General features: G+C 50.6%; 7 protein-coding genes across 7 annotated transcripts; 3 read left to right on the top strand and 4 right to left on the bottom strand.

The window, feature by feature from the left end:
- Nucleotides 1-1258: 1258 nt before the first annotated feature.
- Nucleotides 1259-8669, top strand: ALT_3685 (putative ubiquitin carboxyl-terminal hydrolase 12; the record flags this gene model as incomplete). The annotated part of the gene is made up of 4 exons (XM_089599617.1): nucleotides 1259-2764; nucleotides 3734-5570; nucleotides 5632-7812; nucleotides 7876-8669. The coding sequence occupies 4 exons, from the start codon at nucleotides 1259-1261 to the stop codon at nucleotides 8667-8669; spliced, it is 6318 nt and encodes a 2105-aa protein (XP_089455955.1).
- A 948-nt stretch (nucleotides 8670-9617) lies between these two features.
- On the top strand, nucleotides 9618-10169 carry ALT_3684 (uncharacterized protein; the record flags this gene model as incomplete). Its single annotated transcript, XM_033556388.2, has 1 exon — nucleotides 9618-10169. One exon carries the CDS (start codon nucleotides 9618-9620, stop codon nucleotides 10167-10169), a length of 552 nt encoding a protein of 183 aa, XP_033412279.1.
- A 742-nt stretch (nucleotides 10170-10911) lies between these two features.
- Nucleotides 10912-11940, bottom strand: ALT_3683 (putative endo-arabinanase; the record flags this gene model as incomplete). The annotated part of the gene is made up of 1 exon (XM_033556389.2): nucleotides 10912-11940. One exon carries the CDS (start codon nucleotides 11938-11940, stop codon nucleotides 10912-10914), a length of 1029 nt encoding a protein of 342 aa, XP_033412280.2.
- A 1031-nt stretch (nucleotides 11941-12971) lies between these two features.
- ALT_3682 (sorting nexin family protein) lies at nucleotides 12972-15153 on the bottom strand (the record flags this gene model as incomplete). The annotated part of the gene is made up of 6 exons (XM_033556390.2): nucleotides 12972-13067; nucleotides 13127-13240; nucleotides 13297-14361; nucleotides 14422-14688; nucleotides 14737-15014; nucleotides 15063-15153. 6 exons carry the CDS (start codon nucleotides 15151-15153, stop codon nucleotides 12972-12974), a joined length of 1911 nt encoding a protein of 636 aa, XP_033412281.2.
- Nucleotides 15154-15510: 357 nt separating this feature from the next.
- On the bottom strand, nucleotides 15511-16248 carry ALT_3681 (uncharacterized protein; the record flags this gene model as incomplete). The annotated part of the gene is made up of 1 exon (XM_033556391.2): nucleotides 15511-16248. One exon carries the CDS (start codon nucleotides 16246-16248, stop codon nucleotides 15511-15513), a length of 738 nt encoding a protein of 245 aa, XP_033412282.2.
- Nucleotides 16249-16640: 392 nt separating this feature from the next.
- On the bottom strand, nucleotides 16641-22305 carry ALT_3680 (uncharacterized protein; the record flags this gene model as incomplete). The annotated part of the gene is made up of 10 exons (XM_033556392.2): nucleotides 16641-17465; nucleotides 17516-18141; nucleotides 18191-18331; nucleotides 18383-18909; nucleotides 18959-19269; nucleotides 19329-19557; nucleotides 19606-19845; nucleotides 19894-20866; nucleotides 20926-21875; nucleotides 21941-22305. 10 exons carry the CDS (start codon nucleotides 22303-22305, stop codon nucleotides 16641-16643), a joined length of 5187 nt encoding a protein of 1728 aa, XP_033412283.2.
- A 170-nt stretch (nucleotides 22306-22475) lies between these two features.
- On the top strand, nucleotides 22476-23149 carry ALT_3679 (protein transporter TIM23; the record flags this gene model as incomplete). Its single annotated transcript, XM_033556393.2, has 2 exons — nucleotides 22476-23069; nucleotides 23126-23149. The coding sequence occupies 2 exons, from the start codon at nucleotides 22476-22478 to the stop codon at nucleotides 23147-23149; spliced, it is 618 nt and encodes a 205-aa protein (XP_033412284.2).
- Nucleotides 23150-25101: the final 1952 nt, after the last annotated feature.

Here is a 25101-nt window from a genome sequence, read left to right as displayed (position 1 = left end):
GGTGTCTATTCCTGTCCTTTACACTTCCATTCTTACTCCCGACTGTCCAACACTATCAATTAATTCAATACACGTACATATACCTTGAGCTTTTGCATTCTACCTACGCTCAAGACAACGCAAAATGCATGACAATCATGAGATATTGAATATCAACCTCCTGCATACCCTTACCCAGAATTAGTGCTGGAATAGATCCCTCAGCCGCGTCAAAGGAACCAAGCACTCGGAGAGATAGCAGTGACGTTGCATATGGCTTCTTCAGCACCAGCAAACAGTGTTCAGACTGTGGTTTCGGAATGATTAGCGCAACTGCGATACTGTTGATGCGTGCGATGGAGTACATCTCTGCCATAATTGCATTCGACAGCTTTACGAGTAAGACTTCTACACTTTCATGCGCAAAGCCGCTGGTGAGGACTGACCGTGAAGACTCTGTCAGTTTGCTAGAAGGAAACACTCGCTCTGTGTGTTCTTCTGGGTGTTGGAGGAGTTGTCATCATGTCTTGATCCAAGCTTGAACCTCGAGTTCAAGCGTCCGAGGTTGAACTAGAAACAGTAAGGGCAACCTTACTTCTCATTTCTCATCTTACGATCCAAAGACGTTCTGAAAGATTACATATTGCAGTTACTAGTACTAAGCGTGATATCAGGTCCAGGAGGGCATCGCATTGTGACGTTCGACTATCATTTCACAGTTGGATGTGGTCGTATCTCAGCATGGTATACGGTAAGACGACTTCCTTTCACTTTTGATCAAAATGATGAGGTGCTGACTATTCTGAAACGTCTGAAGACCAGGAGCTTGGTTACTTCACTCTGATGGGATCGCATTATTCCATTTTGCATTCACTTCATCGGAGACCAACTCGACAATTTGCTGCTCTCAGTACAGCATCTCAACTGGGGACTGTGTTACTGCACATACCTATCTATCATCTTACGGACTCTTCATTGCCTCAGTCTATATCCTCTTACCCGCATTTCTGTTTACACACACATTGCCTGAATCTCAGCTTGATGGCAGGTTGGTGATTTGGATTAGCACATCACTAGTAAGGTCTTCTGGTATGCTGTCCTTTGGGAAGACCTTACTCTACGTTCACTGCTTCATTTCGTGCTCCGCTATTCATAACTGGAGGCCTCTCATCCTCAGGCCAATCTAGCACATCTTGATCTTGCACATCCTATGCTTGAGCCCCCCCTTTGAGCAGTCCCTGCCCATTACACACCCCATACCTGAAGCCCCGCTTGTATCATGGCCTATACACTGCAAAGACTAGAACAAGCTATTGAGCTTTTTCGGAGTCCAAGCGCCAGATTGATTAGCACCCTTGCTGACGAATGCAAGTATTCTTTACGAAGTCGGCGCTTGGAGGGCAAACAGGCCATCCCATCGTGCTGGCTTGACGACGACAATGATAGCGACTACAGCCCGGACCACGAAACATCAGATGCTAAGCGAAAGCGTGCTACACGCACAGAATACTCAACTCGGCCCAAAAAACCATCTCGACGCTCGGAACAATTGATTGTCATCATGGCCTTGAAATCGATAACTGGAAGAGCGTTCCTTGCTGCTCTTCCCCTATCCGAGGCAGACATATCGCCTGAAGATGACGAGCAGTTGATGCAGTATTGGAGTATAGTCGACAACATGGAAGAATCGTCATCGGACTCGCGATACTCGCTTCGAAAGCGAGAAGGGCCGCAAGAGGGCCACGACCGGTTTGTAGACCTGGATGAAGCAGCAGCCAAGGGGTGTTGGGCGTGCCGCAAGATCCACCAAGACTGTTCACTCCTCGAAGATCAGTTTGCATATCCTTGCCAGACCTGCAAGGAGGACAACATCGACTGCGAGCTGATCATCCCTCCAGAGTGGAAAAGAGCCTGTGAGAGATGCAGACGCTCAGGAAAGACATGCTCCTACAGCCACGGCGAAACCGACCACAGTGTATCTTGTGAGCAATGTCAAGCAACGGGAATTCCTTGTATCGCCGGCCCAGCAAAGGCCAAACCGCCGCTGGAGCCAAGGACGAAGAAAAAGAAACGCGAGAGTTGTGCAGTCCCTGGTGACTCTACATCCATCTGGGACACAATTCCTCCTCTCCCGGCGAATGACGAGCCCGATGACCCGGTCGTCCTTACGCCAGCCCTAAAGAATCGCAACACCCGGATTATCCACACTTCCTTGGCCCATCCTGTGGACTTCGCCTATGAGCCACCACCAGACGGCACGAACCCCTGTCACTGGTGTAGCAATTTTGTTTATGGCATCATGGGACTGGGTAGAAGGGCCGTGGAAATCATCGATTTCGGTGATGGCAGGTATGTCGAAATAAATGGAGGGCATGTCAAAGATGGTCACGAGCCCAGTCGAATGTGCGTCACCTGTGCATTGGAGAGAATCCACATCGTGAATTGCTCACGTCACTACATTGTCCCTCTTAAGGGGTACAAAGTAGACACCTTCGACTTCGACGCTGCCTATAACAGCTTGATCCCGACACCAGGACAGCCCCCGAAACGGATCAACCCGTGGTGTTCTCTCTGCCCGAATCCAGCATTTTTTGGCTGCAGCACTCTTCAGCTTGTGAACAAGTACCAGGAGCCCGTCAAACCAACCTCACCCCATGCGCGAGGATGCGGCTTATTGCTTTGCGAACGGTGCGAGTTGTTGATGCGAGCCTACCGTGGGAATCTGGCCAAAGTGGTTGCCAAAAACGACCAGGCAAACGCAGAGTTTGGGAGTCGTGCTGACGTTGTATATATTTTGCCTGGGAATGACCTTTATCGCTTCTATACTAAGCAGGAAGATGATTGAGGAAAGTGGAAGGAGAGGTGGAAGCAGATGGAAAGGGAGCAAGCTGTAACTAGGATGATTAGTACCTTGTGACTCGACTACTTTAACCGCAGCAGAAGATATTGAATTAGTCTCAAGGTTGCGTCTTCCCACAATACAATGACAATATCAAGAGATACGGGCTTAACTCGTCAAGTTAGTCCAATATCATGGCTGTGCTTTCTTTCGTCGTTGTCTATAGTAGAAAATGATCAATATGAGTGGTGTTGACGGTCAACACTCCGAGTCAGTCAATGGCTAACACACTAGTATCATCACGATCATGGATCAATCTTCATCTGTTTCTTCTATTGTTATTCCTCTTATTCTGCATCATCTGAAGAACACAATAGAGAAAGCCAGAGACTAAGGCGACCACGGTGAGATAATACCTCTCATCTGCAGCCATCTCTTGCTCTGCCTCTTTCTTTCCTCCCTGGTTTGCTCGCAAGACGAATCATCTTCAACACCCACTCTCTTCTAACATCATCAATATCTCGACACAGAAGGAAGAAGATTCAACAGAACTTGCCAATAAGATCGGGAGTGGATCAGATTCAACCCTATCCAGACTCCGCCTTTTAGCTTCAATCCCCACAGTGCCTATTTTTTTCGCCTCAACCACTCAGCAAGTGAATGGCGACCGGGACGGACTGACTAAACGACGACTCCCGCCTGGACGGTCGTCGGATTTTCTTTTCGATTCATTTCTTTTCCTCCCCTCACTTGGCGGGTTTTCTTGCTCTTATTATTTTTTATAGACTCGTTTTTATATGCTGGTTTATTTCTAAAACACCAGTTAGGACTTTATCATCAAATCATCAGCTACTGGCCTGCCTTTTCAATCGACCATTTATCGTGTTACCCAGAGCTGCCACGAGACGTGCGCAGCTCACCGTCACGACGTCTTCCACAAAGCGCCGTAAGGTTGCAGAGCCTCGCAGACCAGGAGGAGCCCTGCCGGGTTTGTCGTTTGCCTCGCAGGCTGGAAGACGTCACAGTCAGCACCCCCCTTCCGACTCGTCTTCCGTGCCACCAAATCCTCGCCCATCGTCTACATCCGGGTCGAATCGAAGTCGAAGCCCTTCTGTGTCCCCGTCTCCTCGCTACATTCCCGCCCATTTGCAGGAAGAAGTGCTTGGCACCGCCGCCCGCTCCCCGACCCCGGAATCCGCCAGTAGTGCCGCTGACTATCCTTCGATCGCCTGCGCAGGACTCACCCTACACAGCGACGCTATGACGGAAATGTCTGGTTCCGACAAAAGAGATGGCAGCGCTCCGCCTACTGGAGGTGACGTTCGGTCATCCTCCCCCGGTATCAAACGGTCGGCTCCTAACGCCGACCAGGATGTGGAGATGGATCTAGGTTCGACGGAGAAGAGATCTCTTTCTCTATCCCAGCACACAGACGCGATGGATACGACCACGGCGGAGGGGAACTCGAACGGCAACGGTGACAACTCTGGGTCAGACAACGTCTATCCCACACCATCCAGCATGTCGACTTTTACGGCCCCCACGGCGACCCGAAAGGAATCCAAGGCCCAAGCCTCCATGTCGTCCCACGATCTCCCTCCTATCGACGACCAAGTCGCTCAAGTGACCTGCACCATGGCCCAGCCGTTGAAGGAGAAACAGAAGGGATATCTGGTATCCATGTCTTGGCTGAAGCGGGTTCTCGCTCGCAGCTCGACCCACGCCGACAAGGCAGATAAGTCGGCTGCTGAAGGAGAAATTGGACCCGTGGATAACTCGGACCTTGTGCTGGTCACTGACCCGGCGATTACCGGCTTCCATGATGAGGCAGGAGAGCCCTTTGTGCCCCTGCGTCCAGGTCTGCAGATGGGAGAGGACTTTGAGATAGTGCCCCAGGAAGGCTGGGACCTGATCATGCGATGGTACGGCTTGGCCAGTCAATCGCCAGCCATTGTTCGCTATGCTCACAACACCGTGGAGGAAGGTGATACTCAAAATATTCAATACGAGCTCCATCCACCAATCTTCACCGTTCTGAAGCTAGCAAACCCGGCCGCGGGGACCACTCCACAGAGTCTAAGAGAGAAGAATATGCCACCTGCAAAGGTTCTGTCCAGCCGACACACCAACTTCCAAAAGTGGCTGAAGCAAGTGAAGGGACTGGCCAATATTGACATGTCTACCAAAGTTCGTGTATGGAGGATCCTCGGGGGACTGGGAAGTGCCACGGCATCGGCTGCAATCACACCCGCTGCGTCCCGGAGCGCTTCTCCGGCACCTACGGCCTCCCTGGTTGCCAATGCCGGCAACAACCTTGTGCTTGACCTCAATACGTTCCTCTCGTTATCGGACGGCGCCCAGCGAGAACTGGTCGATAACGTCAAGGATCAAACCAATAATCCCAATTTCAACGGTCGATCTACCTTGGATCGAGTTGGCTTGTCCACCAGTGATGTTGTGGTGCTTGAGGAGCGCGTTGGTGGAGAGTGGGCTTCAGAAGTATCCAAGAAGACACTCGATCGACTAGGTGTTCCAAGTGGCATTGTAAAGAGTGGCGTTCCTGCCAAGCTCAAGAACAAGAGTCCTACCAACAGCGGTAGATCATCTCCCGCTCCAGAGCCTATTAGGGGCCGGCGTAAAGACGGAAAGCCCAGGGGCTGCACGGGATTGAGCAACCTCGGAAATACCTGCTACATGAACTCTGCTCTACAGTGCGTGCGCAGTGTGGAGGAACTCACATACTACTTCCTGAGTACGGACTCTCACATTTCCCTTTGGCCCGTGGCTGTTATATCACTAACCAATCTCGGTAGACGATGTGTATAAGAGAGATCTCAACCCCAGTAATCCTCTCGCCCATAACGGTGATATAGCCAAGGTGTACGCAAACCTTCTTCGCATGCTCTACGACGAAGCGGGTCAGTCGTCGTTCGCTCCCCGCCAGTTTAAACATACCATTGGTCGTTATGGTCCAGCATTCTCGGGATACGGGCAACAGGATTCGCAGGAATTTCTGCTGTTCCTGCTGGATGGGCTGCAAGAAGATCTGAACAGAATCCAGAAGAAGCCCTATATCGAGAAGCCAGACTCCACGGACGACATGGTCCATGACAAGGAGGCTCTCAAAGAGTTTGCTAATAAATGCTGGGACATTTACAAAGCCCGCAATGACTCGGTCATCACGGATCTTTTTGCCGGCATGTACAAGTCAACTCTTGTCTGTCCTGTCTGCGAGAAGGTCAGCATCATCTTTGATCCATTCAACAACCTGACACTTCAGCTTCCGATCGAAAACCTTTGGAGCAAGGAGATCTTCTTTTTCCCTCTTCACCGCAAGCCTGTCATCGTTGACGTGGAAATTGATAAAAACGCCAGCATCAAGGCGCTCAAGGAGTTAGTAGCCAAGAAGATGGGCTCGGATCCTCAGCGTCTCGTCATGGCCGAAATTTACAAGTGCAAGTTCTACAAGATGTTCGACAACTCTGCGTCCATTGCTGATTGCCAGATCGGCCAAGGCGATGACATCGCAATCTTTGAGGTTGAGTCTGTTCCCACCAACTATAATCCCGACAAGCGCCAGAAGAGTTACTTCTCTTATGGTCGCTCAGACTATGAAGAAATTCCAAGCTTTGACTCACCCAAGGCAGACCGAATGCTTGTGCCCATCTTCAGTCGGCATTGCCGGCCAAAGTCGAATAACAGCGGGAATATGCAGCGGTCACTCTTCGGCGCTCCTTTGTATGTAATCATCAGCAGAGAAGAGGCTCAAGACTACGATGCCATCCTCCGCAAAGTTCTTGAAGCTGTTGCCACGTTGACAACGCGAGATATTCTCAATGAGAAGAACATTAAGAAAGCTGACGAGCAAGGGGGGACTCAAGAGGATTCGGATACCGTTGTGATGAATGAAGACGACGCGCAATCAGCCGATTCTAAAATCAAGACCTCATCCGTGGACGGTGAGGATGGCTTGGTGGACGTTTCCATGCGCGACGCTTCGGACGAGACGGATACTCCATCTTCCCAAGACACCAAGTGTGAAAATGCTGTCTCGAGCCCTGGCAGCTCTATTGCACCTGGCCTCCGCAGCCTCTTCGACATGAAGATTATCAAGTCGTCCCACGAGGTTGTGCCTCTCGGCTGGTCTTCAGTCGACGATATCAAAGACTATCCGTTGATGGCGTCCAGGGTCAAGGCACAGTCGGCTAGCAAACAGAAGAAGGTAAACACCTGCGAAAATATATTTGTCACAGAAGGCAGGCAATCTGACAACAGTGTACATTCGCAGACAACATCCGATACAGTGGCCGACCGAAAGACCAGTGATGACTCGGATCAGGATGGAAGCGCCGACAGTGCTTCTGACAGCGACTCTGACATGTTTTCCAACATCAGTCGCCCTAAGGCTACAAAGACCCAAACCGATGAGCGTCCTCTAATCCGCCCGGGTGAAGGTATCGTGCTGGATTGGAACGATCAAGCCCACGATGCCCTATTTGGTGGGGATAAAAAGGATACTGACGGGCTACGTGGAACTCCTACATGGACCAACGTAGAGCGCATTCCTGATCCGGAACTCGCCAAACGCCGTGATCTTCGCCGGAGCCGGAAGAAGAGGGGCGTTACTCTCTACGAATGTCTTGACGAGTTCAACAAAGAGGAGATTCTTTCCGAGAATGATGCATGGTACTGCCCCCGATGCAAGGAGCATCGCAGAGCCAGCAAGAAGTTCGAATTGTGGAAGACTCCCGACATCCTTGTCATGCACCTGAAGAGATTCAGCGCTAGCAGGGGTTTCAGGGACAAGCTGGATGTCCTGGTCGACTTCCCCGTTGAAGGGCTAGACATGAGCGGCCGCGTCGAATCGCCGGAAGAGGGAAAGAGCCTAATCTATGATCTTTTCGCGGTTGATAACCACTACGGTGGATTAGGAGGCGGTCACTATACGGCTTACGCGAAGAACTTTATGAGTGGCGAATGGAACGAGTACAATGGTAAGAGCTTTCTGTGACCGCGTTCCTTCAAGGATAACCGTGTTTATTGACGGGAACTGGTAGATTCGTCTGTCTCACGACCACTTGATCCCCAGAGTGTGGTGACTCCCGCCGCGTATTTATTGTTTTACCGTCGACGTTCAGACCGCCCGCTGGGCGGAAAGATCTTGGAAGAAATCACCGAGTCATCAACTCGACCAGCCAGCGAGGATAACTCCCCGGCTGGGTCCCGTGGGCAGTCGCCTTCGGGGAACGGGCGGCGTCTCGGCGGCTCCTCCCGCAATGGGTCGTCGAGCGCCTTAGCCGGAGTCGGAGCAGCTCACCAAGCGGGAGATGGTGGTTTGCGAACTGGAATCCGGGCGAGGAATGAGGACAGTGATGACGACGATGATGAATCACCTCCTGACTATTCGGACAGCCCAGCCGCTGGCGAGCAGAGCCTTGCGAAAGCAAACCGACTGGAAGGTATGAGCTTTGATGAAGACGAGTTCGGCGATGGAGCCTATGCCAACCCGCTCCCCTACACAAGCCAACCCACGTGGTCCTTCGACCGAGTCACAGATGCTCATGGCCTTTCACAGATGACCACAGTACCTCCGGGATCGATATCTGATGACGAGGATTTGTTCGACGACGATGCCAGCAACAAAGCGGTGGGCGGGGGAGATCTGAGCGACTCCGACTTGCGCCTCGCCGCATTGACCGGAAGCCCAATCGGTCAGGGAGTGTTCCCAGGCACGCCCATGGAGGAAGCTCCGATTCAGGACATCCCTCCGCCACTAGACGGTGATGACGATGAAGACTTACCCGTGGTGGAGCTACGGGTGAATGATGATGACCAGATCGTCTCGGACTGAGCAAAAGCCGGCTTGGTCAACTACAGAGGCGATCACCGCGAAAGAAATACGGCTGCTTGATGAGTACCGCGATGAAGTCGACGACCAGTATCTTTGTCTTGTCTGGTGAGGAGCGATATCTGCATCGTTTTTCTCCGTCGGCCATTCGTGATGTTTATACATAATTATTGTTTGGAAGGGGGTGTTGAGGGCACTGTGTTAGATCTAATACTTCCTGGGGTGGGCCATACAAGCCATCCATGCATTTACATTGTGTCTACGAAGAGTCATGAAGGTGCATCTGGTGAGCACCGTGTTCAAAAGCATTGTTATTTTTGTCTCAGACGGTAGAGGACTTCTCCTCCCGCTTTGCATCATAAAGGATTTTCCTTATTTTCCTTTTTTTATCATATTTTCATACTCTGGGAAACGGTAGAACATCTGGAATCAGCGGTACAGTACTTGTTCATAAGTAAGACGTGGGAAGTGACAATGTCTCGAGTGACTATCAGATGACCGAGCAGAGACCGATGAAGCTGTCACCTGCTCAGAGCCTCACCATCATCATCACTTGTCACATTTCTAATCTACGATATATTTCCAACTCAAAGAATCATAGAACGTCATAGCCTCTTTGATTATCCACATGGAGTGAGATTCTGATGAAAGATGTGATTTATCATCTGATACTTCCCACTGTATATATACTTCACCTGTTCCTTCCATTATAATCCGCTCTCCAGACAAACCAAAATGTCCTTCTTTCCTCCTGAAACGATAAGCACTACAACCGCATGGACGATCAAGAATTACCCATAGTTGTATGTTTTTTGTTCATCTGCACCCTCGCCGTCCTTCTACTGGTTAAGCCCCCAACACACACCTGCGCTTCTTCCTCGCATCTTCTCCTCATATAACGCCCTCAATAATCAATCAGTACCTCATCTACTACTTCTGAGTACGTGCAAAATGTCCAAAGAACCAAGAGCGGCAGCATCAGCACCACCCGATGAAGACTCAACGCCCTATCTTCATCCTCATCCTCACCCGACCATTCGCCTCCATACCACAAAAAACAATACAAACGGCCCAGTGACAGGCTCCACCGAGAACAGGAACAACAACGGACTAGACGTCCACACCCAGCAATACCCCTCTCGACGGAGAAGTCTTCTCCTCAGCGATAGCGAGATCAGCGTCCTGGATCTCGGTCCTAGTCTTGAGTTTGAGGTTGAGGCGGAGGAGGGCCCGCTGCGTCTGCGTGAGGGGAAGTATGCGCAGCGGGATTGTCGAGGGGAAGAGGGGAAATGGGGGAAGGGGGCGTCGTTGGCTGTTCCTGGAAGACAGGGTTCCGTTGATGAGAGTGCTACCGCTGGTGGTGGTGTGGCTGTGGCTGTGGGTGTGAGGGTTATTTCGTCGCCTTTGTTGTCGCCGTTGAGGACGACGAAGAAGGGGAATAGAGGGAAGGTGAGGGGTCGGGAGTCAAGTGCGGAGAAGGGAGGTGAAGGGGAGAGGTTGTGAGGGGTGAGTTCTGTTAGGTTGGGAATAGACGATGGTAGAGAAGAGCGGGTTGATGTGTTGATGATGCTTAGATGGGTATGTTGTGGGTGATAGATGCCGGCGTTCAATTGGGTGATGTTTGCGCTTTGTGTCGGTAGAGATAGACTGGGCGACCAGGGTTGAGGGTGTATAGATGTAGAGTGGTGTATATACCTTAGACTGGATGGCGGTTTTCTGCTGTTGAATTATCTTGAAATCGTTGCTCTATTGGAGACGATGCATTAACCGTATCTGACCTAGGCCGTATCTATATCTCCTCTAGTCTATCCTGATTTGATCATTGCATGATTGCATCTACTGGGGGACAGGCCAGCCGTCCACGTATTTCAACGGATTATATCCCAGTCGAGCTTCCTGCGACTAATTAGTCATTACCCTTCCGAATATGGAATGTTCTTACCCAAAAGTCATAGCTTAGTGATTTGTTCACTGTAAGGTCAGCATCACCTCGATCTCTGTACGACGGGGCACCTACAGTAATGATAATATAGTATATCGCCGCTCTTTTCTGCCAACACTCCCTGTCCCCCTGGTGCGTAAACGTCGTGATTGGAGGCATATACGATCTCTCCGCCACCGTTAGCGAGGTCTCTGCCTTGCTTATCGACAAATGGCCCCCGGGGGCTCTTGGATCGACCAACTCGGATGCTATATCTGTTGCTTACGTCAGGAACAGCATTTGCCGATCCAGCAGAGAGGACACTTACTCCCTTCCCGGAGGTGGCAGATTCTTCGTATCGAACTTGCAGCACTTCCCATAACTGAACCAGAGATAATACCATGGCTCACGGTATGAGAGGAAACTCCCCTCAATGGGACGGGCACCCGACGGCTCCCGGCACAGCGGGTTGGGGTGCTTGCTCGCCGGCAGCGGCGCCTTCTCCATGTACACCAGCTGTCGTGCCTCGGATCTCGCATCGCCTGCCACCGAAAGCAGGGTTTCGTCTAGCGGTACCTGCCAGATACCCGACCAGAAGCTCCCGAACATCAGGTATCCTTGACCGTCTTCTCCAACGAGCACACTCGGATCGATGGTATTGGAGCTAGTAAACGGGTGTTCATCTGAGCCCTTTCCTGTCCCGGACTGTACGAGTAGCCCGTGGTCCGTCCAGCCGCCAGGACCGGGGGACTTGGATGTAGCGACGCCAATGGCGCTGTCCCGGCATCCGGAGTTACTGACGGCGTAGAAGCAGTAGTACGTGTCGCCGTGGCGGATGGTCTGCGGCGCCCAGGGGGCTTTCCGGTCGCCCTTGGGGATCACGCTGTCCGCGTCGAGGACGGTGCCGGTGCGTTTCCACGGCCCGTCGAGACTGGGTGCCTGGTGGATGAGAATATGCTTGCCCACACTGTACGAGTAGTACGTGCCATCGACGTGGATGATGCTCGGGTCATGGATTTTAAAGTCAGTCGCGTGCGTGGGCGGGAAAGGGTCTTCAGGCCGAGGGTGAGGGTGTGGTGTCTGTTCCGGCTGTTGCAGTTGTTGTGTCCCCTGCACGGGATGCAGCGGTATGCGAGTACATAGTGCCCATGTAATAAAGCAGAAGAGAGCTACCAGAACGACCATTTTGATGACACCACGACGAGCGGCTGATGGCCAAATTGGTGCAAGCCATGACGGAGGATGGCCTCCGGGCCGCGTATAAGACGGCAGAAGCCATGCTGAGAAACCGGATGCCCTGGCAATCATCTCGGACAGGAGTGTATGCCTCTGGACTTCATCATTGCGGAGCATCTGATGAAATTGCTACAGGGGCAATGTGGTACATAACCATCTAGGGAGGGCGGACAGATGTTTGGCCCTTGATATGTAGGGCTTGCGGATCAGGATCGCCAGGAAGACTCCTAGTTTGGTGATGAAAGATCTCACTCCTTCTTTGGAGCCGATGCAAGTGACGATTGTGGAGCACTGAGTGAGTGGTTCAGAGGGCAAAAGACGTCGCCAATGATGACGGCAAGCGATGCAAGCGATGAGTGGTGACAATAGCACCAATCAGCAAACCCACGCAACAGCAAGGGGTAGCTCTCAAGCCAGGATCATTACGTTGGTAGTGGCAGCGATACCTTGATGTTCCTGATCCTTAGAAAGGGTCGATCCTGAATGTTGTTTACGCAAGGACAGACCAACGGCAGTAAAATGGGCGCAAAGGAAAAAAATGTAACAGTGGATGTATGAGCCAGAGTGGTCTCAGCTGCAGAAAGAGGATAAGTCAAGCCATCGCATAAATCGTCTAAATAATTCCCGCTCACAGTGATGATGAATCAACTGGGACTTTTCTAGGCTCCCTTGTTAAATCCTCGTGCTAGGAACTATGGTCGCTAATAGGTTCCTGCAACAGTCAAGCATTCCGCCGCATTTTATCGCCCCACAGCACTGGGAGCATAGCAGTGATGACACTAACATCTCTACTTGTACATTGCATTGTTCTTCCGTGAAACAAATGACAGCATTGACAATGCTCAATGACGGGATATTCCTTGCATCTTACGACCCTATTGGACTCATATCCTGTTTCTTCACCTCCAACGCCTCAGAGGATACCCTGGAAAAAGGCAGACACACCAAAGGTTGAGCGGTATTATTGGATGGAAATGAAAATGTCCTATAGTCTCAGAAGTGTACTATAGTGGTATCACACTGTGCTGATTTAAGGCTGCAAATATAGGAAGGTAATGTAGTTGAACACGACCACCAACGCCCCAGGGGCACGACCCCGCGGCTTCTTGAATCAACGAAACAATCACCGGTACCTCTCTATGTGCAGACTATCGAGCGACAATCTTGTCAACCTCATCCTTGGCCTCTGTCCAAGTTTCCAGGTTCTTTCGCGCCCAGTCCAGATGACAGCGAGCATATGCGACCTATCAACAATCAGCATGGTCACCTTTCGACGCGAATCCTCTCGCCCTGGACAACCTACCATATACCGCCGTAAATCGGCCTCCTTATCCTTCTGAAACCGCTTCAAGTCTTGTAATACTCCGGCACTCGCGTCCTTGACATCCTTTTCGGAGACCTCGAGCGCTTGTTCCAGCTGTAGAGAAAGGGCATCAGTGCTGGGCAATGCCAAGAAGTCAATTGACAACTAACCTGTATCAAGCTCTCCTTAGTCTTTCCAATCTGATCTCGTCGCGTGCGTTCGGGGTCCACATCGGCAAAGCCATGTATCGCATGACTAATGCGACCAAATATTTTGTTCGCTACAAACGTGCCGCTTGACGTTTTGCGGTGAGCGGGAGGAGCGGATGGCCCCAACTCAGGCCTCCGAGGCGGAGAAGTGGGGTATGACTGCGGCTGCGAGCTGATCGCCTCTCCATGGGTAGGTGGGAAATCGGAGTCCGCAGAAGCTGTGTCTTCCGAACCCGCAGAGCGCCCATCCCCCTCACGGCTGCCAGCGCCACTGGCTGCTGATGAGGCAGACAAGGAACGTTGAGGTCGGTTCGGCGCAGATTGAGGTGAGGCACGATTGAGATACTGCTCGATACGTTTCGCTTCGAGCTCGCTTCTCTCTAGAGAATCCAGTAAAGTCTTCTTCTTGGCCAGCTCATCTCGTGTCATCTCTTCTTGCACACGTTTGAGAACTCGGTACCGTAACACGCTGCGGACAACGCTGGCGAACTGGGCGCTCTCCCTCATGGGCTCTGCAAAACTTGCGCTTAGCGAGGACGACAACTCCTCAGTCGCAATGTAGGACGTATCAGCCGCTTGACCGATGCGCTCGATAGCCGCAGCGACGGTCGGAGACTGTTCAGATAAAGAGAAACCATTGTACCGCGCGCCCAACTCCATGAGATCCGCAGACAGGGACGACAGATGCGCCAGCGTGCGGCGGTTGACCTTTTCGATATTACCTTGAAGAAGTAGCTCAAGTTCCCGCGTAGAGGCTTCGAAATTGATAAAGTACGGATCCAGATCCTGTTCACTCAGTTTCTTCGATTCAGGCGGGAAACGGCCCAGTACATCAGGTCCAGGTACGCTGGCCGCGGCGTCCGTAGTGCCAGAAGTCGCACCGCTCGGTGCCGATTTAAGCTTTGCGGAGCTCGAGGGAACCGGAAGCCAGGAGTGAGCAGCCGTAGGATTAGCGGGGTCGAGGGGAGGGGCCTTCAGGTTATTCTTTGGCACGGACGATGCAGGGTGGGAATGAAGAACCTCGCTCTAGAATGAAGTCAGCTTGAGCTTGCGCGAGCTGCATGATTCGAGATACTATCAACATACCCAGCTAACGTTCGGATCGAGGAATCTCCACCAGACTCCATCTTCCCGAACTTCCTTCATCCGGCGACACCGATTCAAGAAGACGGCAAGCATTCGTTTGCGCAAATCGATGATGGCGGAGTCTTCCTTGGCTTTGGTAGGCTTGGCAGCATAATCGGCCATTGTATGCTTCTCTGGAATCGGGGGGATGACGAGCGTGGGATGGAGGTTCACCAGTGTCTGTCGCAAGGAAGCGAACTCGGAGTATCGTCGTCGGACTTCCAGATCCTAGATTTTGTGAGCATCTCTACCCTGTGCGCTTTAACCAGCACATACTCCAGTCCGTATCGTATATACAATGAAACTACCGCCGCCCTCATGGTTCTTCCCGGCGTCCGTGATGATGATCGGCATGTCCGGGTTCTCGTAGAGAATCTGTTCTATACGGCTATCGTAATGGCTCTTTCGGGGATAGCTGTGACTCGTCTGCTGGGCGCCATAGTCTTCAGATTCATCCTCGTCGCTCAGATCCTGCGGTCGGGAAATGTACTCGGGCGGATCCTGGTTGGACGATCGGCTGGAGGGTGACGGACTGTGTTCGGGATCATAGAGAGCTGAAAGCGTCAGTTGCGAAATTAGACTATGCGAAAGGGAAGTATTACGAGGTGACAATGCTGCAGAGTGTAGCGATTCCGAAAGACGTGCCTCGCTATCGAATGCGCCGTACGGGTTGTTATCCTCGTCGTTCCACATGTTGGGGGCTGGGAATTGCAGGAACAGCCGAGCTTAACGCACTTGCAAAAAAAAATTTAGAACATACAGCGGGCAGAATCAGTGTAGAGAAGACAGTGGCATCAGATAAATCGGTATAGAAGAGAAATCAAAGCTGATGGATGGATCCAGAGTGAGAGCTAGATGTTCTATGTGGAGAGGAGTAAGATGCAATGGGAAAGTCACCGCCTGGAGATCCGCGGGGGGAGTTCTTTTTACAACAACGTCACCGCCTCGGGAACAAACCGACCTAACCACCAACCATCGTCATTTATCCTGTATTTACCTCCTCTAATTGACCTATGAATTAACAAGTGTAAACAACGAATACCTTACTATCTACCAGGTAGCCTCTGGTTCGGCTGGCTTTGCTTCCTCAGTCGCCTTCGTAGTTGTACCGTCGCCAGCTTTCCCGTTCCCGGACCGTTCTCCCTGAGTGTCCTGTGCCGGAGCGAAAGCGTCACTGGCTTTCCATCCGCCCTCGGTTTGTCCCTGATAGTTCTGCCCTTGTGCTGCGTCACTCGCTGCCCATGGGTCATATTGGCCTTCTGCCCCTCCCTGGGATTCCTGCGTATTTGGCTGTGCATCGTTGTTCTGCCATTCATCACCTGGCGCTGCTGCCACTGGAGGAGAGGGTTTCGGAGGAGATGACTGCGGCGCTGCCGGTTGAGCAGGAGATGAGGGAGGAGCACCTGCAGGAGGAGGTGGGGGTGTTGATGGCCTTTGCTGTTGTTGCTGCTGATGCACAGTATTCTCTGTTCTTGTCGTAGACCTCCTGACCTCGTTTCTCTGTACAGGTCGGCCGATGGGTGAGACCCGTCGCGAGCTTCGCCTCGTTCTAGTTGGTATTAACGGTCTTGGAGCCGCTGATCTTGACCTTGCCCTTCTTCCTCGTTCTTCCCTTGCTGATAAGAGTTGCGCTGCGATGGCGTGGGCATCTCTCTGTCGTATTTCTTCTCGTTGTAGGCGTAGGCTCCGTCTGACTTCTGTTCGCCATTTGAAGGTGATGGCCACGCCGATTGCGACTAATCCGAGCACTGCGAGGAGGACAACGGCGATGGTGAGGCTTGAAATCATTATCGACTTGGGCAAGCTGTAGAGTTTTGGTGCTGTTAGTGTTGTCGAGAAGGCGAGAAATCACAGATTACTCACAGGCTGGCCTCTGGGGACTGACTGTCGTCAAACTGAGGGGAAGTGATCCCAAACACACTTCGCTACACAGGCATCTCACACTGGAGTACTTGAACGCATAGTCCTTCTGAGGCTCTCATAGTCTGTGTTTAACTGACTCGAACTTGCAAGTGAGAAGCCTCACTCGGCGCAACTGAGAGAACTGATCAATTCACCATTCAACGGTGACCGGACACTTGACCACGCCTCACTATGGGACTGACCAGACTGAGTTGTCTAAACATATATTCATTATCTCATTTCTATCCTGACTTTTGTCTATACCGGAAAATATCAACTCAAGCGCATTGCAATGCTTGCTGCGCTCTCGCGAGCCAGTCGTCATGAAGAGATATCACTCGCCCAGATTCAGAGAGAGATTCAAGTAACTTCTTGAGCTGGGCTTGTTCCTCACTCAAGTATCCGGAAGCAGCAAAATGCCGAGATACCAGAACGCCCGCAATACTAATGACACGCACACCAAGAGTGAATGTTTCGGGTTTTGAAGCCCAGCCCAAAAGGCCATCATGGCCCGATTCCTTGACAGCGAATTCGCAGATATACGATAGCCCTTCAAACACCCATCTAGTAATTTCGCGCAAAAGGTCAGGGTCGAAGGATGATTCTGCCATTTGGAGGAGCATTGGAGCCCAGACATCAACTTCACGCACTTCGTCGATGAACAGGTTCTGTTTCTCTTCTTCGAAGAGAATTGTACTTTCTTTTCTGTGCTCGCGGAGCTGGTCTGCCACCGCCTTTAATCCAAGTTTGTCGACAGAACCGCTGACTTTCGGAGCTTGGCCGGTAATGTACTGAATGATTCTCGTACACTGGAAGGAAGATTGGGCATAACTATCGACGATAAATCTCGAAAGGAGGTCGCTGGCATACCGAGGAGCCAGAGTCACGGCTTTCGAAGGAGAAACGGTGGAATAGGACAGGATCCAGGATGCTGTTGAGGCTGCAAGTTCACGCAACTCCTCGTCGTCATCATTTAACATGTCATAAAGAATGAGGTAAATTTCCAGGAAGACAGCGTCGACCTGAGGAGGGCTGCCAACAGGCCGCAAGATGCGTCCGAAAGTTGTCAGAGAAGTCACCGCAGCATGACGTGTTGTGAATTCCTATATCCTGTCAGCCCCAGGCGTTCCAAACGGAATGACTGATAGCTTACCGTCTCCTCCTGCATCGCGAAACGGAGTCTAGTCACCCACCGGCGAATATCTCTCTCCATTCCTTTCCAATGGTTCAGGGATGCTCTAATAGTCAAGAGACATCCTTGTAGACGCAGCTCAACGTTCGACATGTCTCGATTGAGGGTTTCATCGCGAGGTTTCGAGTCTATTTGCTCGTGCAGAACATCCCATGGGAGTCCGATTGCCTTCAAATCACTTTCCCGGGACTCAAGAACAATACGCAAAACAGTCTCAAGCGAAGAGACCACCGCCATTTTGACTTCTGCTGTGTAGTTTCCCCGAATGACTGAAGAGTATAATGTGAGCACAGGTTCCCTATAGCGTCCTCTCTCTCCCAGAACGGCTTGCATCTGCTCAATTATCCACCGACCGGCATTTGAATCGAAGCAGGATACATGTTGGAAAAATGATTCCAAATTCTCCACATTACCAGATATTAACATCCGCAGGACTGAGGTCCAAGCGAGTACTCTCCGAAGTAGAGACGCGGCACGAGTTGTATTTAGAGTTCTCCAGTGAGGATGGGATGAATCGAACAGAAAGTTTAATACGTCTTCAAAGGCGAAAGCATCGGACGCTTGATTGACGATATGAATAGCTGAATCTGGTGGGTCTTAGTGACAATCCTTGCAATCAACCTTGGTTCAACTCACCTTCAACTCCTGATTCAATGCTTTTTTCGACAGTGTCATTGAGAATTTCTATCAATGTAGTGGCGACAAATGGCGAGTGGGCAGAGGGAAACAATGCTGCAAGTATATCCTGTATGACGGATGCTACCTCGCTCAAGTGATCTATGCCCTGTTAGCACATGATATACGAATGCAACAAGGCGGGGAGCATACTATTCCAGAATGGAAGAGAGATGGATGCAAATCTGCGCAGAGCGTACTTGGCACAGAGCGCTTTGCCATGAAGAAAGTCCTGAGACTCCAGGCCTCGGTCGACTTCCAACAGAGCCCGAATCTCCGTCAAGATGTCGGCGCGCTTCAATAGAGAAGCGTATACTCGGGCTGAGTGCTCTCTGATTCCCCATACGGGGCTCTTGAACTGCTCGCGGACGAGATTGCGAAGCAAAATATCGTCATCGTCAGAAACAGATGGAACCTTTTCAGCGATCAACTCCAGCGCTGGGAACACCCGTTCAGTGACAATGTCGTGATCATCAAATTGACTCGCCTGTTTCTTGTCTGTTGGAGCAAGAAGATTTGACAGTAACTGAAGAAGACCAGGATACTTGTGGAACGAAATTCTGGCACCGGGCTCTGATCCGGAGCTACCGCCAAAGCCAAAATTGGCTCCTGTCAGTAGGCGACACATACGTGTCAAGAGAGCACGGAAAAGCATCAGTCCAGAGTTGCGAAGAGCCCATCTAGTCCGGTTAGCTTTCGAACAAACGTTCGAGGGAACCTTGTACTTACATAGGCGATCCTAGCCGTTCAGCCGATAGAGTAAGGGCAGGCATGATATAAGATTCTGTGAAAGGACCGAGTTTGGTATTCGTAAATATGTCTTTTAGGCAATTCATGGCATGAACCTGTGGTAATTCGACTTTTTGTTTGATACGATCTTGCTCAGCAGGAAGGTGAGATATTTCATGGAGCTCATCCATGACCTGTCGGAAGAGCGGCCCTCCTGGCTTCGAAAGAAGGATCCCTGTGGCCAAGGCTGGTAGACCTGCCGAGCGCCTTGTAAGCTGAGAAGCTGCCTCAAATATGATCTTCCTCGCTTCCTATATAAAACTCGTTAGTCTCTGAATCCTGAATTTCCCCACTATACCTGTTCTCTTACCTGATACCATCGCTGAGGCAGAGCAGAGATAGCAGGATCGTTCGACTGGCCGCATCGTTGACAACAAGTAGCGAAAGTTTGAGATACGGTCGAGAATGCTCCTCTGTGGCGAAGTTCAGCAAGCTGAGTGAAGCTGGACATCCCTATTTTCTCATAGTCATCGGCAGTGAACCCGGACTCCCCTTGAGGCGCATATGTTGCATTGGCAAGAGTCGCATGAAGCAGAAGGCTTTATCACGTTAGCGGCCGAATGACGTTGCCAGAGAAGCAAAAATACCTTGCCTCGCGAAGAGCACGCCAGGAATAAGACAGGATATCCTTTGGCCCGATGTTGAATTCCTCTATCGGCTCGTCGCTGTGACCTTCTGGCGAGTCAATGCACAAAATAGGCTTGACTGCCTCCCAAATTCGGTCACAAATAGACACTATCCTTGTGTGAAGAAGTCTCCAGTCATCACCGGTTGCTGATACATGATCTGAAATCAATTGATGGAAATTTGACGTCGAAACAATGTATCTGAAAAGTTGGTCATCCAACTATACCTGCAAGAGGAAATTCACGCACCTTAGAGCAGACACATATCCGTGAAGAGGAGCGTCCCGCATCGAGGTGGTAAAAAGACCACCGGGATTGGAAACTTTGCCCTCGAGCTTTCTCAGAAGCAGATCAACCACTCCCCTCTTGGTTTCCCACCACTGTGAATCGCCACCCGAATGAGTCTCAGCTGCGGCGCTGAAGACGATATGGTATAGTCGGGCGACAGTATCAGCATGATCAGCTCTGCTGGTATTGCTGGCCAATTGCTCGGCTTTTGCCAGGGCGTCGATCAGTCGCAATGGCATGGCCGATGATCGGTCTGCAGATTGTAGAAGGCCGCCCAAAAGCATGTCTCCTGGAACCAGGTTCAGGATAGTCAAAGACGTGGCTCGCACCTCCTCAAAGGGGTCCAGCAGAAGATCCACGAGCAATCGGATAAGACTCAGGTCAAATACCTCGATGTTGAACTTCCAGCGAACTTTATCCTCTTCCATATTGGCACGCTTGGTCAAGTTGACGCGGGAATCAAGACCAGACTGGAGGAAAAGATTTATTGTCTTGAGAGCCATGATATGGCGAGGATAAGAGGCGGTGGGCCGCATGTCTGCTTTGAGGAAATCAATGTAGGCTGTGAGACATGCTCGAGTCTCCGAATCGCTCCGGCCAGACTTTGCCTGCTGCTTTCTGTCTGTAGACTGCTGTTCCTGACCCGAACCATCCTGGTTATCCAATATACCACCCTTCAAGCGTACGATCAATTTACGGAGCAAGCTGATGATCTCCCCTCGAGAATAAGAGTCAGACTCAGCGTGCATAGCGGGCAAACCCCTGAGAATTGCACGGATAGCGGCAGATGAAAGAGGCTTTGTGGTGGCAGGTGCTGATATTAGGAGTGAGAGTGCTGCTATTCTGATGCTGAATTCCCGATGGAATAAAAATTGTCCAATGACCTCACTCGGTAGGGAGAGTTTCATGCCCTTTCCCTGTTTAGCAGAGCCATCTAAGGGACAGTTAGTACGCAATGGCCATATTAAATCTAGACAATATTCGGTTACTCACAGTCTTCGTCAACCAGGCCGGTCTTCTTGGCCACTTGTAAAGAGGCAAATAGGACAGTGAGTTCCGGCAATGCAGCGTCAGCCATATCACCAGCAAAGACATTTTTGAGAGGTAGACTGTCCAAGAAGGAATGAAATCCAGTGGGGTCATTGAGGAAGAGGGGTTGAAGAACATAATTCGATAGAGGCTCCAGATTGTCCAGGTTCTGTAGAACCATATACCTGACCGGAGGAATCCAGACTGAAAGGAGAGCGCGCTCCTCCTGTGCAAGACCAGGATCACTTTTGAGTCTTTGAAAAATTGCAGCTATAGTGTCACCGGCACTTGAGGCAAGCTCTGGGTTTTTCGCCTGATTCAGAAGCCCCAGGAGCAGGATCTGCACAGCAAGCCCTCTGGATTCTATTCTCTTAGTGTTGCACGAAACTTCATTGGAGAGCAGAAAGACGTCCATGGATAAGGCTTTGCAGTCCTCTTGCAGGAGGGACACCCATTTCTCGCTGTTTTTCGACAGCCACACTTGGAGCATGGATATCAACTCGTTGGGCAAGATAGCATTCTTGCGAGTGATAATCTCAAGCGAGACAAGGAAAGCCTTGAGTCGAGCACGCGGTTCACCGAGAATGATACTAGGGAGGATAGCATCTACCAGGCCAGCTTGTATTAAATGAGAGCTAGGTTCTTGCCGACTTTTGGCCAATAATTTGACCAAGGAGGTTAGAACCTGCTTCATCGACTTGGGTTTCGCATCTTCAAATCGAGTTATAAACATCTCGAATGCAGAGAGCCACGTGTCTGGTGACTGAACAAGCTGCCTAGTGCCTTTGCACTTGGACACAGCAGCGGCATCAAGAAACGCACGTACAGCATTACATGATGCTGTCATATGAGAACTGGGAATGGATGCTGTGGAGAATGTCTCCAACAAGCTCTGCCATACCCGGCTCACCTTCCTATGGCAATGTCAGAAAATTTGACTAGAGAGTGTCCAGAAGAGAGCCTAAAAGCATTATCTTACTCGACGCTATCACATTCCTGCGTAAATCTGACCAATGGTCCTTTGGAAATTTCGCTCAAAGTATCCTCCGATAGAAGTTGTATAGTCTGCGATATCTCCTCCATGTCTACGCGTCTTCCGTCAACCGAGACGCTGGAGACAGCTGAAGCCTGCATGACCTCTACTGCATTTGCATGCCGCGGCTCATCAAAATCTCCGACAATGATCAATTGACTACTCGCACCCTCAAAATTTCCGTTCCCCACGTTTGCCATACTCATTTGCCTCTTGTGGATTTTCGAGGCGGGTCTCCAAAAAGGGCATAGCGCCGGCCAAGGATTTTTCCCGATGCCGGTCCGGCGGAAACGACGTGAAGAGACAGACATCAGTGACTGCTGAAGTTTTTGTTCTCCGGTCTTCCATTAATTCGTCTATCATCATCAACCCTGCCATCAAGGCCAGTCGCGCTGTCGGGGTAGTGCTCTTTACCTCTTTCGCTCTACTTCCTATTTACATTCTTATCCGTGTTTTAATTTAATTATTTTCCTACATCAAAATGGCGATTTGGGACTCAATCAGCGGCCGCAAGCAGGCCCAAGGATCCGAGGCTTTCGACCCTTCGACCGCGCAAGATGCCACATCCTTCCTCTCCGAAGCTCTCATACCTGATCCTACTCAGCTTCATCCTCTTGCTGGCTTGAACCAAGATACTCTTGACTACCTGACCCTCGAAGACTCCGCCCTTGACGAAATTCCGGGGTCGCGATCGGTATTGCCATCCCGTGGATGGTCGGACGACTTGTGTTACGGAACTGGAACTACCTACCTTACTGCGCTGACGATAGGAGGTGCTTGGGGTCTTGCTGAAGGTCTTAGACGCACACCAGCTACAGCGCCTCCCAAGATTCGGCTGAACGGTGTTCTCAACTCGATTACCAGGAGAGGACCGTTCCTCGGAAACTCCGCCGGTGTGGTGGCCATGGTATATAACGGGTTCAACTCGGGACTGGGTTACGCACGGGGAAAGCACGACTCAGCCAACAGCATTGTTGCAGGTGCCTTGAGTGGAATGCTCTTCAAGAGTACTAGGGGTCTCAAGCCCATGATGATCTCTGGTGGTATTGTGGCTAGTATCGCTGGTACCTGGGCTGTACGTGCATTCCCGTTTCTTGCTTCTATTAGCATTGTTCGCTAACTATCACATAGGTCATCCGACGCGCTTTTCTGTAAACACCAACCCAACCTTTGCTCGATTGCAATTTGTGCGCTTGAGCCATGTCGACTCGAAAATGAATCATCACAAGATCGCAGAACCCACAAACTCCATGCTTTATTTCAGCGAAACGGGCGGTTGCTGTTCATGCTATACTCCTTTATTCTCGCCTTATTTTCTTTTCCCAACTGTATTAGAACGGCTTTCTCGTCCCTCACAAATCTCTTCACTCCGGCGCTCAGAGTATCCATCTTTTTGCATTATCCGTGAGTTGGGACCGGCATGATAATGGGTTTTTCTTTTTTCATATTTTACGGTTTCTGTACATATAGTCACCTCCAGCCTTTGCACAGGGCTCCGTCAGAGCATTGATCTGCTTATTGGATGATTTAGGAGCTCAAATGAAAAGACTCGAAACGAAGGTGATTCATGTCGTAACTATCCCTAAGCACACCTGAACTCGACATACAACTATACCTGGACGCTCGGCAGGCACTTTCGAGGCGTGTGACGTGCAACTTGGTGCTGATCGCTTTACAACCGAATGACCGGATAGTTATACTTCTAACAGTCCCTGGTGTTTCTTCTATTGCCGGAATTCTCTCTGACATTCTGTTCACGTCACAACTCTCTAGACTATTCAAGGGACTGCACCGTGAACATGTTTAGAAAATAGGGGGTATTGTGGACTGCTATGCAGGTGTTGTTCCTTGGAGGGCTTTGCACTTCAGCCGCTGTGAAAGTTCGCATACTGCCCGGGTTAGGCTTATGTCGGCTTGCCGAAGAACGCACCTACTTCAGCGACCTCGACTTCCGAAGAGGCATTTCTTGAGGTACTTCTTCACAAAATGTTATGCAATTCGATATTCATTGCAAGGCATATCCTCTGCGAAGGTCCCGTCTATTCAAGTTGTCTAAATGCTGTCATTCTACAGATAGATTTGGACGGGCTTTCGGATACGGGAGGCCTCGGCTAGCCGACATGTTGTGGTACCTAGGTATCAAGTATGAACTACAGGTCCGTGGAGGACCTGGTTAAGACTGTTCAGACTCACTCTGGATCGTGGATCAAATACATTGTTATTTGTTATCTACTTGGATTAAGTCCCACCAATTTGATATCTTCAAGAGCACCGTCTGAAGGCTGTGCTGCATGCTTCAAGTGTGATGGAGCGGTCAACGGAGCGATTGACATAGTTAAAACGACCATGCTCCCATATTATTCCCTCAGGCATATTGTTCTACATGAAAACCTTTGCTTCAAGTCTCAGTAAAGAAAAATATGCTAAGGGCACCTAGGGACAGCAAATATAAGGAAGAGTACACTTCCCAACCTTCATGAAACTCTCTACCTGTACCAGCTGTTCACTTTCGGAAATATGACTTTGCGATGGTGACTGCTAAGAAATATCATGGCCATTATTCATCGTTTGCAATTTCCTTCCAATTCTTCTTCTACACCGTATCAGACATCCTCGGAGATAGGTGGTCGGGACCAGCAGGAGAGTATATTGGATGTAAGGACAATGAAGAAGACTGACGATTGATTGGACGTGCAGGCAGCAAGGAACCAAGCAGCTCAAGCCTCGACACCTGGAGAATATGGCAGTCCTTTCTGTAAGCCCTGAAAATCATCAGATGGTAATAACAGTCCATTAGCACTGCTGATTTGGCAAAACAGTAGGGTAGTCTTGGCGATCGACTTTACGAAAATCTAAGAATGCTGTGGTGCATTAGCTTAGCAGATGATATGCATATTTTGCCAGATCGATGTGGATAGAGTTGCAGCTAGTTCTACAGAACAAAGAAGACAAAGTCCCCTTGTCCTCTGGGAGACAAATCATCAGGAGGCACAATGACATACTTTGGCAGAGATGGATACTCGGACATGCTAGTTGTCGGTTATCAACCATGACAGAGTAGGTATCCCCCACTGTCTCATGCTAGATAGATGCATGCGATCTTTTAG

Source organism: Aspergillus lentulus (assembly GCF_001445615.1).
Source record: "Aspergillus lentulus DNA, contig: Alt08, strain: IFM 54703, whole genome shotgun sequence".
NCBI lineage: Eukaryota > Fungi > Ascomycota > Eurotiomycetes > Eurotiales > Aspergillaceae > Aspergillus > Aspergillus lentulus.
This window is presented reverse-complemented; position numbering and strand designations above follow the sequence as displayed.